This window comes from Hibiscus syriacus, unplaced genomic scaffold (assembly GCF_006381635.1).
Source record: "Hibiscus syriacus cultivar Baekdansim isolate YM2019G1 unplaced genomic scaffold, ASM638163v2 tig00110570_pilon, whole genome shotgun sequence".
NCBI classification, from domain to species: domain Eukaryota; kingdom Viridiplantae; phylum Streptophyta; class Magnoliopsida; order Malvales; family Malvaceae; genus Hibiscus; species Hibiscus syriacus.
In genome coordinates, this window is record NW_024062785.1 from 491,589 (window position 1) to 506,684 (window position 15,096).

A 15,096-nucleotide genomic window follows, 5' to 3' on the forward strand; every position below is an offset into this window, starting at 1 on the left:
GTGAGGTAGGGAGTTTGCCCACTTAACCACTAGGACTAAGATGTTAATTTTGTTATCTTTTGATCAGATATAATAAATAATGCATAGCTAAAGGTTAAGACAATATTTGAAAATTAATCTGATTTCCAATAATCCCAAAATATATAGAGGAAAATTCCACGATCCCTAGAAATTTCAACATCAGTGGAGCGCTCTGACTCTCTGATTGGGGATTTTCTTTTAGGGACGTGACTCAATTTGGAGAGTTTCTTTTGGATTAAAATGGAAGAAAAGAAGAAGCTGTGATAAAAAAAGTGATTTCCATTTTTTTTAAATGAGTGGCACTTCCATTTTCATGGTTTAAGCAGTAATTATATACTTATTTGATAAAACAACGTAATAATATTCACACTTCTAATCAATAGAACTTTCTATGTATCGACATAACATAAGCTTTATGGCTTCTTGTTGGCAGCAGATCGGTACCTGGCAGCGTATCGGTGAAACAAGGCCAGTGCATTGCTCGTTAGCTGCGCAACGTTTATCACCTTGACTTTAATGGTGGCCTTCATTTTACTCATCCTATGCCCCGGAAACTCGTCCACGCAATTGATGGCATCGGTTAGGGCAGCACTAACCCAAGTCTCAACATTATCTATGTGCCAAAAAATGTCGTCGGAAATCCCGGATTTCGGATCGCATCGCCGGATCTCTCTGATCGATTGCCAAAGCTGGTTTACGCTATCGTCGATTTGTTGCAAGCAGTCTCTCACGGCTGGATACTCTTCGGCCTTTATTGATCCCAGCTCTTTAGCCACCTTCAACATATACGACCTTGTGTGACGAGCCTTGTATAGGCTTATTGTCAAGGCATCTCGGGCCAGCTGATGCTCGTCCCGATTGCTGGAGTTGGCATAGCGGGCGAGATATTTCATGCACAGAGCCGGGTATCGAGTTGTCCGGCATGAGACCTCGATGAAGGTCTTTGCTCCCGGTTGTCTCGGTCTCACCGTGGATGAATCAACCGTGCCGATGTTGTTGTGAAAGACGAAAAGAAAGAACAAAACGAGGAAGAGGCTGATCTTGGCCATTGGTCAATGCGTGAAGGGTCTGAACTGAGAATTGAAATGAAAGAACGCGTATTGATGTATATATATAGAAGACTTGAGAGAACTTGTCGCATGAAAAGCCATTGCTAAGCTTGCAGTTTACGAGAAATTAAGAGCAAATAGCTAACTAACAATGTAGTGAAGCAAGTATAGAATAAAATAAGAGCCCTATTCCACAAAATTTTAGTACAAAGATCATGTTCTAAGATGTACGTGTTCTCGATTTTACAATTTTTGCAGCATATTATGGAACAAGAGCACGTGCAGAATGTTCCGGGTCAAGCAATTATAGTTTACAAGGTAAAGTTTTAATGGTTTAACAAACATTAGATAAAATGATAAGACACGTTTTAAAAATATATTAATAATTGACCGATAAACATTAGGGGCAATGATAAAAACACGTTAAGAATAATTAAATTTAAATGTATGAGATAATACTATTAAGAAAAATTATCATAAATTTTATACAATTATAACATGACATGATATCGAAATGAGCTCTTTAATATTTACTTAAAAGATCATTATAGTTCTTGTTTTTAATATTTTATTTCATACACTTTTAATTTTTTATTAAAATAACTAATGTTAAATGAAATTGTTAATTAACTGACATTTAACATATGTTGTTGATATAACATTCTCAAATATATTTAATTTTTAATGTGACATATGTCATATCGTTATCTTGAATAACGTGATACATACATATTATCATTTTAAGTAACATGTTATATCATCATTTTAAATAATGTATTATATTTTACGTCATTGCTTTGAGTAACATAACACATTATATCATCACATTAAATTGCGTAGTATGTCATATCATCATTTTGGAAGACATGACACATATCACATTATCAATTCATGTAATGTAACACATGTTATATCATCGGGTGATGTGACACGTCACATTATTATCGTATGCGACATGACATATGATATATTAGTAATTTAATACATATAAAAATGTTACGTTAGCAACATAAATTGATCATTATTCAACAATTTATTTTCATTCCGCATGAGATATTTTGACTAAAAATTGAAACATTAGGTTAAAATACATTTTAAAAAATAAAAATGTGATTATTCAAATAAACGTTTGAAGTTAATTTTGACATTATGTCTCGTAAAATATTAAAAAAAAAGAAGAAAGAAAACAAACGTATAAAAGAGAAAAGGACGGTTTGAGCTAGACTAGTTTCTCGGCGACAAGATAAGCATCTTTGGCCAACATGATCCTTGGTTTAAGGGAACCAGCTAAGAACTAACATTAAAGAAATGAAAATGATGGTTCGATTAAGCCTACTTGGTTCTATTTGCAAGCGGGGAAGCCTCAAAGATCATGTGATTGAGTGGTTTCTCCTCAAAATCAAACCCACAAAATCAATCAAAGGTGTAGCTTTCTGTAAGTTAAATCTAGAAGACTCCACCATGTTGTCTCTTCTGTAATGAGAAACTTGTAATAGAAAATTCAAGTACACTATTCATTTAATTTGAAAGGGCAACATTGATGATTTTTGAGACGAATAATAACGTTTCATAACCATAACCTTTGCCTTACATCAGCTCTTTCAGTAATCTAAGGGCACAACAGAAGCATAGAAACAGATGATGCTCAAATCATGGGACCGCCTTGCTGCACGCTGCATGCAAGGAACCCTGAAGAACAGTTGAAGCACACAAAGACAAAGGAACTTTGTCGAGAAACAGTGAGCTCCGATGTCGAGATACGATTACTAGATTGCATAACTAGAGCAATTACAAATTGCAACGAGGAACAGCACACTATATCAGTACATATGTGAATTACTCTTGAAACTAGATAGATTTGCATGGTGCTGGTAATTTACTCTTTAAGCTTCATTCCTGAAAGATAAACTCGGCTCTTGATGACACTGCCGCCAATCGAAAAACCAGGCATGACCATTAGCCCAACCTTGGGCTTCTCATGGGTTTCATCCATTGTCAAATTCTTCTCTACACTTTCCATATAAATCTCTGAGAACTCACTTCCCCTTTTAACTTGAAAGACTTTCACGCTAGGGTCAAATGAGTAAGCCAGCCTATGCAAAAGCCAAACAGATTTAGCCAATTTCAGAAAGGCTTGGTAAAATGGAGTCCTAGGATGCCCACCTCCCATTACATAATTACGCTGGTCTAAATTTCCGAAGAATGAAGCTTCCATCTTTGGATGGACAACCATCAGGTACTTGCTCTGGGAAAATTTCCCGAACAAGGTATCAGGATTCTGGCCCAGCATGTCCAATGGATCCATCTCCCTCAGAGCCAGATATTGGTTGAAGAAGCTCTCTTTATTGACAGTAAGGTTGTCTAATTTAATGGAGAAATTCTCCTGTTGAAACCCACTGAACATCCTCTGGCAAATGTGGGACTCAAATGCATATTTCTTGTGAGCTCTCTTGGCATAAACAACGTTGGGCTCGATTGAGTCTGCAGCAGCATCAAGGTCCCAGCCAGCAGCTTTCATCATGTTGATTAATGGTTTAGAAAAATCATGAATAGCTTTGAAAGCAGATTCAACAGCTGATGTGAAGAGCTCAGGGGTCAAATCCACAGGAAATACTCCATTTAATTCTCCTGAGCTTTCAGATTCCTTCATAGACAAGCCCCTGAGCTTTATATTCTTTTCCAATTTCACTCTCTTCTGGTTTGCATCTTCAATTTGCTGCTGCAACTGTTGAATTTCAGAATCGTTATTCTGAATTTCGGACTGAAATTTCTTAACCATAACCTCATAGGTTTTCAGCAGGCTCTGTTGTTCTTGGATCTCAGCAGCTAAACGAGAATCTTGAGGAGAAACGCACACCGTCTTGGGGTTCTTTTCCCTGTATAAGTGCTTCAGTTCAGATAGATTCTTCAGCTCAGATATTACAAGTTTATCAGCAGCTTGGATCTTTTCAGGGTCATAGGGAGTATGCGCAGTTTGTAGCTGAATATAAGCCGACTTGAGGGAGGAGATGTTTGTAAATAATTTAGATATGAGAGCTTCCACAGCTTCTGGATTCTGGTTCATGCTCTCTTCCATGGGTTGAGGGTGAACTTTTTGATTGTTGTTATCACGATGATGGGTATCTTTTTCCCCAGTCGGTAGCATAGTTTTTACCAGCCAAGGGGATAATTGAAATGGAATCTTTTAGAATAAAGACTGTTACCAGAACACCTGCAATTCAGATAGTGTTAAACCTTATGCAACTTTTCATGTATATAATATACGATGCAGGCTCTATTATACCAGCCACGACAAAATTTGAACGAGTACTCGAATCGAACTAAACATGATATACAAATTGAGCAATCTGTATATTTATTAAACTCAGCAATTTCTTAGTTTAATTCCAACTTCTGGTTTACCAATAATATAACTTGACTGCCATTTCAATGCCGTATGGTAACTCGAAAATTAGAAACAACAAAATGAGATTCTTTCCTACATTTAGCCTATATCTTCGACATAATAGTAACTCAAAAATACTGTTGAAATTGCATGGTGATCACTGATCCGGGCCACTACACAAGCATTTTGGTTGTTGAATGATCTATACGAATACAAACCATTAGTAGTGCATAACAATAGAGTTAAAGACCAGAGCATACCTGAAAAGATCACGAGCCCTCTCCAGGATATATCCAGTAAACATAATCACCTTCAACCTGAAAGCAACAGTAACCAATAATTAAAATATTTTTCCAGCAAATGAAACTCCATCATTCAAGAAGTAAAGGATAAGATTATGAACAATTAATCATACAAAACCAGAGACCCACTGGGAATCGTTCAATAGTACGCTTTACTTGGGTGAGAAAACAATGTAAAGATCACACTTTTAATAATCAAACCCTTCAGCTACACAAGAATCCAGAAACGAAACCGATCTTTATATTAAAGAGAAAATACCCTAAGTTCAAGGAGAAAACACAAGCAAATAAAACTCCAAATCTAAGATTGTGCAGTGAAATAAGACCTAGAGTGACCAACTTCCACCGGGTAAACTTTGGGCTTGCAAGTAATTAGCTTGGCGTGGAAGAAGGAATTTACCTGACCGGAGATATAGCCGGACGAGATGGGGAATATTTTCAGACAAAATTATTTAACACAGCGACAGAGAAGCAAAGCTTCGAATAGGAAATCCTCTTGCTGAAGTTTTCAACTTGTCGGCATAGGCCCACTGTCCACTAGAACAAAACAAACCCTATGATGAGCGTATTTTCTCACAACTTGGAATTCAAATTTTGCTTTATCTTGAAATTATAATCATTAATATTTTAAAAATATATATATGATAAGCTTTTGTGTTCATAATTTTACTTTTTTAGGTCGTTAGTGTATGCTGAAACCAGTGGAATTATACAATATTTGTTGTAAAAATTTAAGTTATTATATCTTATTGGGCTTGTAAGAGCTAAGTTGAAATGTTGGACTCACATGTACAAAAACTGAACCCAACTTATGTGGAATACTTTTATTTTAGGATAAATTACAGGTTTAGTACCTATACTAGTAGTTTTAATCGTCTAAACTTTCAATTTATTTAAAATAAATATCTTAAGTTTAGTTTTTGTTTCATTTTAGTACCGGCTCAAAACTTAACGTTAAGTTTTGAAAGAAATTGAATAAAACAGACCAAAATTGATAGTTTAGATACTAAACACGTTAAGTTTTTAACGACAGAGTACTAAAATGAACCAAACACTAAACGTTATATATGATTTTGAAAAAATTGAAAGTTTAAGTACTAAAATAGACCAAAACCAATACTTTAAGTACTAAATGCATAGTTTACCTTTTATTCTATTGCATCTATAAGAGAGTACAATAATAATAATAAATTATTAATAAAAATAATAAATGATTTAATTTATAAATTTCAAATTCAATTCACGTAAAATTTATTTAAATGTAATGTATAATGCACAGAATTATTTAATTTTCAGTTTTATTTTTGTTTAATTCAATATTTTTTTTACAATATCTTTCTATATGATTTTTTTAGTATAAAGTGACATAAAAGTGGCATATGTCATACATATAAAAAAATGGTTGTCCCTTTTTCCCATATATATGGGGTAAGGGGAGGTAAGATAGTAGGCTACCCCCAACACCAGGTTGAAAGCAACTTCCGTAAGAGACCTCCGAATTATGAAATGCCCTCCGTGGGACTCGATCCCACGACCTCAAGGTTAAGAATCTTGTGCTCTACCAACTGAGCTGGATGGTCATTTCTATATGTCATAGATATAAAATTTCAAATATTTTAAATAAAAAATTTTAATTTTGATAAATCTCACGCATGTCATTTGACGGTCGAATTTAACGACAAACATCTAAAAGTGTAACGTCGAAAACATTAAACACTTATTTTTAACGAAACTTTTTTAGCACCTAAAGTTAACTTTGGTTATAGTTTTGGGCCCTTATTGTTGCATTAATCCAATAACTTTCTATTATTTGATTAATAGATTTGTTGTTATTCTTTAAGGTCGAATAATGAAGGATCACCTCTGATAAGACTATATGCATCCGCCCCTGGTCTCGAATTCGAGCACTGTCATATAAAAAAATATAAGCGTTAACTTACAAAATTTTAAGTAAAAATTACCTGCCCATACATACACATACATATATATATATATATATTAAGAACTTTCTACTATCTTTTGTACATTTGAAACCTTCATATATGACTCTCAACAACTACATACGAATCCTTACCAACCCCCACCATCAAATATTGTGTCGGCAAAAATAAAATCCAAAGTAATAAATAGCTTTAAGGTCAGTTCTCTATTGTTTCTAAAATCAAATTTTGATACTAAAACAATAAATTATAAGATTGGTTGTCGACATTATTTAGGTTACAAATAATCTTTATTTTATATAATAAACAAAACATTTATATTGATGATAAATGAAGGGATTTTGTTTCTCATTATTATCGATTTTCTCTTTATCAAAGTCTTATAAGTCACCGTATACGTGTGAATCAGGTTAACTTAGTGATTAAAATTATAGTTATTATCTTTAGAAGTTTTAGATTCGAACATATTATATGTTAGAGGTGTTTAAACTTTTATTATCAAATAGATTGAAAGTCCTTCGAATAGAAACTACCCCTTATAATCATCCTTAGATTAATAAAAAAATCACTATCATATGAAGAAGACATGCATGAACATGAAGAGCTTGAGAACTTTCCATTCTTTGATTATGTATTCGAACCATTTGATTAATATATTTTTTCTCATTCTTTATTTTGATTCTGGTCTGCAATGCCTATTCACAAAACAATTCAATAGTGAGAAGTTTCTAATGTTTATGTACCCGGCTGTTTACCAGAAATTCCCAAACAAAAACATATCTAGCAGGATAAAGATGGTTCAACTTAACAGGGACTAAATCGGTGAATCCGGTGTATGGTCAAACCTGGTTCATTCAATATTAATCCTAACGACCTTCTTCATTCTACCTCCAGAAGTGGTTCTTGCTTCAGTGTTTGCTCCTTGATTTCCACCGTTTTTTCCATGCTCTCTATATGGATGTCTCGGACTGTCCTTTACTGCCAACCCCATCTGTTCATGACTTCCAGGTCCTACATTCACATTGGATATTCAAAAAGAAAAAGAAAATGAAAGAAATAGTGTCAAATGGCATGATAAAGAAGGTTGCTAAATCCATTAAAATGAAACCTTCTATATAAAAGGTTAAAAGACACGTGTACCAGCATTAGCAGGCTTGCTAAAGCCATCACTCCAACCAGCCAAATGACCCTCACTATTACCTTTCCAAGCCTTTTCGAATTCCAAAAGTTCATCTAATAAAATCACAATATGAAAATATCAGCTCCATTCAAATAAAATTCTTCAATGATCACAAGAAGCAACCAAGGAACAAACCTTCATTCAAGTTGTGTAATGTCTGTGTTGTGTCCACCTTACCATCTGCATTCAGCTTTCTTGTAACAGAATGGCCCTGCACAAACAGAGATAACATCGAATCAACAATGCAGCAACTAATAAATAACTGTGAATCAACATGGTTTGGAATCGGACCACAATCTGTTCATCGAGGAATTGTGGAGGATATGTGCTTTTAGAACACACCCCAAGTTGCAGTAATTTAGTCAAATATTGGACATATATAACTGCATTCTTTAAGACTCGACTTGTTTATTAATTGTTCCCCAAGAAACCAATGGATGAAAGTTGCCTTATCATGAATTCCTCTAGAAATCCTATGTGTTGCTTGACCTGTTGTTGTATCTGCTTCTTTTCTCTCCTCAATCACCGCCTGAAACAACCAACACCGATATCGAATACGATAAGCATTTGAATCATAATCGAGCACTCATCGAAAAAAGTTACTTACTCCATCACTGCCCGTCTTCCTGCTTTTCGTATTAGTGTAATAAGTTCCATCTACACCTCCATATGTAACTCTTGAAGTCTGGAAACTAAAACTACGAGTCTGTTGTTTCGAGCCTTTCACCATGTGGCTGTCATGCTCATTTCTATGAGTATCACTCTGAATCTTCCCATCTGATAAATATACAACACCAATCATTGTAACTCGCAAAAAATACAGATATTAAACAAATGCAGTGATCAAAATTTAAGATCGATTTACCGTCATCGCTATCATCTGGGTGCTCGAGAGACAGTTCCTTTCCCGACCCGACATGCTTAGTGATGCCTTTAGCCCTTTCTTTGTCTTCCTCATCGGAGTCCAGTTCTTCTATAAGTATTCCCTTTCCTACATGGCTCTTGAGTGGTGCTTCACGAGATGGAGTAGTTGGACCGAAGATGGTAGGTTCGAACATGCTATCGAAGGGACGAGTGAAGAAGGGATCATCAAAAGGATTTCTGCCTCCAAAGAGGCCAGACATCATAGGGTCGCCCGCATCGAAGAGGTCCATTTTGCCTTCTCTTCCCCTCTGCATTCTGTATGCAGTCTGAAGAAAACAAACATAGCAAAGATGGGAATCGGAATTCAAATGATGATAGATGAAAAAGAATCAAAATTCAACTTCAGTAAATTGCATACAATTTATTAAAAAGAACAGACAATAGCAAATGTAGAATCAACCTGAGATAACCCACTTCTCGATGCGGAATCAACAGACGATTAGCAGGTGAAACGAGGTGGATTTGAAATGAAGCAGCAGGATTTTTGGGATCCTTTGTTTCTTTCTGTGTGGGGATCAAAATTGCTCTCCCCGCCATTGAATTCGGGGGAATTAACTGGAATGTTCGAGAAGGAGACACGTGACGTAATCCCAACTTTTCATGTTCAAGCTAAATCTAGAATGTTCCGGTTTTTTTTAGGCCCAAACTCACCAAACTATTGGATTTCATCTTCTTCCTATCTATTTTCGGAAATACTTGTCAGATGTATATCTTTCAATTGAAAAAATTATTATTTAAATTTTGTTACATCGTCTTGTTTATGTTCATGACCATTAATTACAGACTAAATTAATAATAGAAAGAAGGAAAAAGAATAAGATAATTATTTTTTGTTGGTCAAGACCATTAATGTAAAATAATTTTTTTTCTAAAGAATACATTATAAAACAGGGTCGCGAAACACAATAATGTTTTTTCTCGGTTACAAGCGGTTTCACATTGTTATGGAGTTTTCACTTTTTTTTAATTAATCACTTATATTCAATTTATTAACTGACTTATTTAGATCGAATACTGCAGAGGCGATGACAACCCTCCTAACTCAGTTTGCTCCATTCATAAACGTCGGGATTCAAACATTTAACCTTGTTTAAAGGATCTAATATCTCATCTCACTATATCAAATGCTTGTTGGTAAGTTTTCACTTTTTTATTGTGTTAAAAACACTGATGGTGGTTTTTTCCAGCCACTCTATTGTCATTTTTTCGTTTTTTTTTATTTTCTAATTGATAGTTCTTCGATTTTATTAGATTTTAGTTCTATTTTGTTGTATTTATATGTTTACTCTTAACTCTTTCTCTGTTATAAAGTATCATGATTATCGGTGTTTTCGAACTCTTTATACATGTTTCTTCTCTCGATTTTCTTCTTGATTTATGGTTCTACATGTTTTATTGATTAATTGCTTTCCTGATACATGATCGTTTGCGTATGATATTTTGTTGACGGTAGAATATATGTGCCGGATAAAGTTACAGTTAAGAGATGATTGATTTTTCATTTGTTCACTTTGAATACTTTTCAAGTTCTCATCCTCTATGTCCGGTGCTCAAGGGCGTCGAAGTGACATATCTTTATGTATAATTACCTCACGTTAATTTGACTGTCTCTAATCGCTCATCTTTATATTTTACTTATGTTTGTCATGAATGTACATGACATTGTTCTATATGATATATTTTATAGTTAATACAATTAATGTATTTATTTTAAGAAGAAAAAAGAAGCATCTAATCATATTTTATTTATTCAAATTTATCTTGAATTTTAAGTGAAAATCATCCAACCCATATGATGTGAATAATTGTTTTTCCATTTTTATTTGATAACTACAGCGTCCGACAATACCATCAGAAAATACAACATAAAATTACTGTAAAAATTGTCAGGCCATCACCCCCTCCACCATTTTAACCATGCTTGCTATTCTCTCTCTGGATCTACTGTAATTTATAGGTGAAGATGCCTGTGGGAACGAAAGGTTAGAAGCCGAAACCCGACCCCAAGTAAAGGTGGCGACGGGCGAGGCTTCTGTATCAACAGTGAGGAGAAAAGTCTCATGCACGCCGGATTTCTATTTTAGAACTCCTGGGAATCAAAATCAGGCTTCGATGGATATTCAAGACCCTGAAGTGCCGGTATCCGCCGTAAATCCTCCTCTGAATAACTCGGAATGAACCGGTATCGCTTGTCTGTTCCAAACACCTATATATAGATCATCACCACCAAAACTAAGTAAACAGACGACAGTTAGCATGTCCGAAAAACCAGCTACAAGAACAACTATTGGTTTCAACCAGACCATCAACTGACCATAACATCAAACTTTTCTTTTCGACGCAAGAAATACACATAAGGGAAAATATCAATGTATTCGCAGAAATAGTTAACCTGTTCAAAATTTTTCTTCCGACCAAGGTCATAACGCCATTTTGGAGTTGTTTTCTTCTCATATGCCTGTTTCAAAGACAGCCACCGATTTTATCAGCAACTTGTGCAGGCATTCTTGAAGATTAGTTGACAGATGTCCCTAAATTCTTATTGGGGATATTCGATTAATCTATTATGATGTTTAAGTTCCTCCAAACATTAATGCTTCTTTTCCTGCCTCTTTAGGACAGGATCGATTCGGTTAATCACAATAACGATTTTGCATGTCTACTTGTATTATGAAATGGAACTAATTAGTAAATTCTAAAATAAAAAATAACGACAGACGCCAAAAGAACCAAGTAGTACCTCAATAGTTGTGGTATTAGCTGCCACCAAAGATATATGCATGATCAAAAACCCCATGACGCTCAATGCAAATGCCAAATTCAGAACTGTAACAAGAGAACATGGTCATACATTTCTATGTAGTCACAAAAGCTAATCGGGTCAGACAATAATCCCAAGCAGTCCATACCAAAGGAAAGGAAAGTGGTAGCAAGGGTGCCGGGGCTTCCGGGGACTTCTCCATCACCAAAGAACGCTAAGAAATGAGGCAACAAGGCCAAAGTCACAAGAGTAGTCTCGAGGAAAGTGTAAAACTGCATTTATGTTCGAATACATGGTCAAAGCAATGCCAAGAAAATCGAAGAAACACTCCACAGCTCAATTTATATTTCTGTAATAGACTTGAAAATAGGAACTTCTTGAAGCTAAGGTGAAACTTCAGAAGCATAAAATGTACGGAAAAGAAAACTGATTCGAAAATAAAGCAAACATACCAAGAAAAGCAGGAAATACTTGTAATTTTGTGCACCAACACAATTGACAACCCACACACAATGATGGTCCATCTTTAGCACACACCGCCCACCTGAAACAACAATATCGATATGCAACCAGTCATCGACAATTACGGCATTATTAGGAAATTAAGAAAAGAAACGTAGGACTTTGGTGTATGAAGAACGCACAAACAGAACAATGATGGCAGCGAGGTGGTTTCAGCTGGTTGCATTTCCGACAATATCGAATTCTTTGATTTAATGTGTTTGGCTGCGAACTGTCTAACTCCGAACCGTTCAACGGGTCAACCTCCCCTCTCTCCTCATCCGTAGCTGGCCTCCAGTTAGGTGGCACACCACCCGGATCAGTCAAAACAACAGAAAAGTAACTCCATAACAGCATCACCAGCTGCAGAATCGCATCAAAGTTCCAACATCTAGAATTAGTTCCACGATACAATTAAATCATCCATTATTTTTCATTCTTTTAGCAATGTGATTACATTAAGCACAATCCCAAATCCCAATCCCAAATATAGAAAAAGGTCCTAAATGGAGCCTTGTATTCTAATAAATAAAAATTAAGATCCAGAAAGACCATTGACTAATAAATAAACAAACACAAAACTCAAGCTTGGATCTTTCCAAAACCAACTTCAACGATTTTAACAAAAAGGCAGTCTTTATTAGCTAAATTTCAAGATATCTAATCCAGAGGCAGAACAAGTTAAGCCTAAGAAAACCCAATTAACAAGAAATGTCAAATAAACAGAAGAAGATTCATTTGGGGGACTTACAAAACAATGAAACAATAGCAATATAAGAGCAGCAGAAAGAGAATGAAAGCCACCGTCGAATAAAGCAGGGCCATAATTAGTCAAAACGACAGAGTAATAAGTGACACCCACGATCCCTAGAACCAAGAGGATCATGATCGAGCCCAGACCCCTGAGAGCCGTGCAAAACTTGAACACGTTCCAAGCCATCGTTGCTCCAGATCTGTGCATAATACCCAAGCTAACAATTAAGTCAAAAAAAGTTCAGACTTCTGTATCTTTTTCAAAGAACTGGGATCGTAATTAAGGTTGCCTGAATGACATAGAGGATGAAGGAATCTGTGGTTTTCCAATTGGGAACAGTCGATAAGGAAACAGGGATGGAAGCGAAACAAGAAAAAGAAAATCGTCTCTTTTTTTCCCAAATATTTTTTCCCTACAATATCCTGTTAGAGTGGGATTGTGTAGCTAGAATTTATGGGACTTGCTCACTCAGTGTTTCAAAATTTTGAGTTAATTATTCAGTTTTTTCTGAAAAATAAAATAGAAAATTAAATTACAATAATACAAAAATTAAAACTAATTATATAACTTTTTTATTAATAATTATAAAATAATATTTGTTTAAAATATTAATTCTTTTAAACATAGAAGAAATGAATTAAACTTTAAGCAGTTATAGCATCTTGAACATCTTCGTTACAAACAACCCGAATTTTTATTAGTAACCCTAGGAACAAGTGTAAAGCGATAGAGCAACTCCAAGTCAAATGAGTTAAGCCATCGGCCATAAGGTTACATTCCCTTGCTACGTATTTGAATTGTAGGCTCCAATCGCATTGAACAACATCATGAATACGATAATGTCGTTAAATTGTAAGTTTCAATCACAGTGAACAAAATCATGAATTTACGACATTATCGTTGAATTGTAAACTTTAATCGCTACTTGAATTCAAGATATTTAAATAGTGTTATTTCTTTTAATCACTATTTAACTCAAAAAATAAAAAATTAAAAGCTTTTCTTTCACTGTTAAATTATCTCTAAACTCAAATCACTAGGTTGAAAATTTTGCATTTTTCAGATCCGTTCAAAATAAAATCTTAATAGTTTTGAGTAATTATAAATGTACAAGGAAGTATTTGTTAAACAAAAAATTAATTTGTTAATAATGTACACATATTTTATAAATATAGTTGCTCGAACTTAATTTTTTTTTAAATAAAATTTTCTTATATCCCTAAAACTACTCGATTAATTCATATAAGTCCAAATTTATGAGCATTGTGACATTGCAACAGTAATAATATTAATTAAGATTAAGATTAATTAATATAAATATTTAAAAATTAATTATAAAATAAATAATTTAGTAGTGATAAGTTTTTTGTTTTTATTAAGCTAAGGTGATTACAAAATAGTATATGTTCTAAATACTCTCAACCATTTAACAATGAACGCTCAATCACTCCTACTGTAGTCGTTAGTGCTATACTTTGTGACCTATACGAACAACAACAATTCCTTTAACCATTGAGGTAAATTGATTTGTGCTTTAGTAGTGGTAAGTTAGCTGTATTATTTTCACTAATGCTAGTTGCATCAAATAAAATTTGATAACCGCTTAAATAAAATTCGAACTTTAAACATATTTGATTGCAATGACTACTAAAAATAAGGGGTCTCAAGTCTTAAAGGAATAAAGTACATAAATGATTTTTCGATTATAAAATATTATTTTATTTAGATATCTAATTATTAAACGTTATAAAAAGTCTTTTAATTATAAAATACTACTTTATTGAGTTTCTCGATTGTTAAAAGTTAAAAAATGATCATCAGACTATTACTATTATTATAAACTCGTCATTTTTTGTTGAAAATTTTACGACCGTCTGAGCTGGATATTAACATATTTGTTAGAATATGATAAAATATGATCCCAAAATCGTTTGAGTTGTATTTTGTAAATCGATTCTACATTTACATTATGCCTTCAAGTCATTGTGTCAGTATATATCATTAAAATATTATTTGTTAGAAAGATGTATAAATAATTTTAAGACGAATTAAGAGTTAGATAAACGGAGATTAATGGAACTTATATAATTTTATGTTAGAAAGGTGTACATATAATACTTTTAAGATGAATTTATAAAACATAAAGGAACGAAAATATATTATTTAAAAAATTAAAGTTTTGAGGGTGTGATCGCCCAATTGCTCAACTCGGTCCATCCGCGTGCGCTCGATCATTTCTTTCTTCTTCGAGCTCAAATGAAAATGGTTTTTAGTCAAAT

The 15,096-nt window shown here is 34.1% G+C and overlaps 4 protein-coding genes across 8 annotated transcripts; all 4 read right to left on the reverse strand.

Annotated features, from left to right (window-relative positions):
• Nucleotides 1-324: 324 nt before the first annotated feature.
• On the reverse strand, nucleotides 325-1,070 carry LOC120132828 (pectinesterase inhibitor 9-like). Its single transcript, XM_039149514.1, has one exon. The coding sequence runs from the start codon at nucleotides 1,068-1,070 to the stop codon at nucleotides 435-437; it is 636 nt and encodes a 211-aa protein (XP_039005445.1). The 3' UTR covers nucleotides 325-434.
• A 1,495-nt stretch (nucleotides 1,071-2,565) lies between these two features.
• LOC120132973 (protein GRAVITROPIC IN THE LIGHT 1-like) lies at nucleotides 2,566-5,308 on the reverse strand. Of its 2 annotated transcripts, none has more exons than XM_039149640.1 (3): nucleotides 5,158-5,308; nucleotides 4,716-4,772; nucleotides 2,566-4,266 (listed from the first exon to the last, which is right to left on the reverse strand). In XM_039149640.1, exon 3 carries the CDS (start codon nucleotides 4,213-4,215, stop codon nucleotides 2,947-2,949), a length of 1,269 nt encoding a protein of 422 aa, XP_039005571.1. In that variant the 5' UTR covers nucleotides 4,216-4,266; nucleotides 4,716-4,772; nucleotides 5,158-5,308; the 3' UTR covers nucleotides 2,566-2,946. The 2 variants fall into 2 exon arrangements, with proteins under 2 accessions (XP_039005571.1, XP_039005569.1); XM_039149638.1 differs by having other exon boundaries at nucleotides 2,566-4,281.
• Nucleotides 5,309-7,409: 2,101 nt separating this feature from the next.
• Nucleotides 7,410-9,367, reverse strand: LOC120132819. 4 transcript variants are annotated; one of them, XM_039149504.1, is made up of 7 exons: nucleotides 9,216-9,367; nucleotides 8,743-9,067; nucleotides 8,485-8,654; nucleotides 8,326-8,406; nucleotides 8,013-8,088; nucleotides 7,838-7,930; nucleotides 7,410-7,708 (listed from the first exon to the last, which is right to left on the reverse strand). In XM_039149504.1, the coding sequence occupies exons 1-7, from the start codon at nucleotides 9,336-9,338 to the stop codon at nucleotides 7,548-7,550; spliced, it is 1,029 nt and encodes a 342-aa protein (XP_039005435.1). In that variant the 5' UTR covers nucleotides 9,339-9,367; the 3' UTR covers nucleotides 7,410-7,547. The 4 variants fall into 4 exon arrangements, with proteins under 4 accessions (XP_039005435.1, XP_039005438.1, XP_039005437.1 ...); XM_039149507.1 differs by having other exon boundaries at nucleotides 7,413-7,708; nucleotides 9,202-9,308; XM_039149506.1 differs by having other exon boundaries at nucleotides 7,413-7,708; nucleotides 9,181-9,308.
• A 1,506-nt stretch (nucleotides 9,368-10,873) lies between these two features.
• On the reverse strand, nucleotides 10,874-13,210 carry LOC120132876 (probable protein S-acyltransferase 14). Its single transcript, XM_039149566.1, has 7 exons — nucleotides 12,815-13,210; nucleotides 12,207-12,426; nucleotides 12,015-12,106; nucleotides 11,711-11,834; nucleotides 11,542-11,627; nucleotides 11,194-11,259; nucleotides 10,874-11,007 (listed from the first exon to the last, which is right to left on the reverse strand). The coding sequence occupies exons 1-7, from the start codon at nucleotides 13,022-13,024 to the stop codon at nucleotides 10,882-10,884; spliced, it is 924 nt and encodes a 307-aa protein (XP_039005497.1). The 5' UTR covers nucleotides 13,025-13,210; the 3' UTR covers nucleotides 10,874-10,881.
• Between the last annotated feature and the right edge of the window lie 1,886 nt (nucleotides 13,211-15,096).

Coding starts and splice junctions, on each gene's coding strand:
- LOC120132876 (XM_039149566.1), bottom strand. CDS start 13,024: ATGCACAGATCTGGAGCAACGATGGCTTGGAACGTGTTCAAGTTTTGC. Junction 11,835..12,014: donor AGTATTTCCTGCTTTTCTTG/GTATGTTTGCTT, acceptor ACATAAATGCAG/TTTTACACTTTCCTCGAGAC. Junction 11,628..11,710: donor TACCACTTTCCTTTCCTTTG/GTATGGACTGCT, acceptor CTCTTGTTACAG/TTCTGAATTTGGCATTTGCA.
- LOC120132973 (XM_039149640.1), bottom strand. CDS start 4,215: ATGCTACCGACTGGGGAAAAAGATACCCATCATCGTGATAACAACAAT.
- LOC120132819 (XM_039149504.1), bottom strand. CDS start 9,338: ATGGCGGGGAGAGCAATTTTGATCCCCACACAGAAAGAAACAAAGGAT. Junction 9,068..9,215: donor TGTTGATTCCGCATCGAGAA/GTGGGTTATCTC, acceptor TGTTTTCTTCAG/ACTGCATACAGAATGCAGAG. Junction 7,709..7,837: donor TAGCAAGCCTGCTAATGCTG/GTACACGTGTCT, acceptor ATGTGAATGTAG/GACCTGGAAGTCATGAACAG.
- LOC120132828 (XM_039149514.1), bottom strand. CDS start 1,070: ATGGCCAAGATCAGCCTCTTCCTCGTTTTGTTCTTTCTTTTCGTCTTT.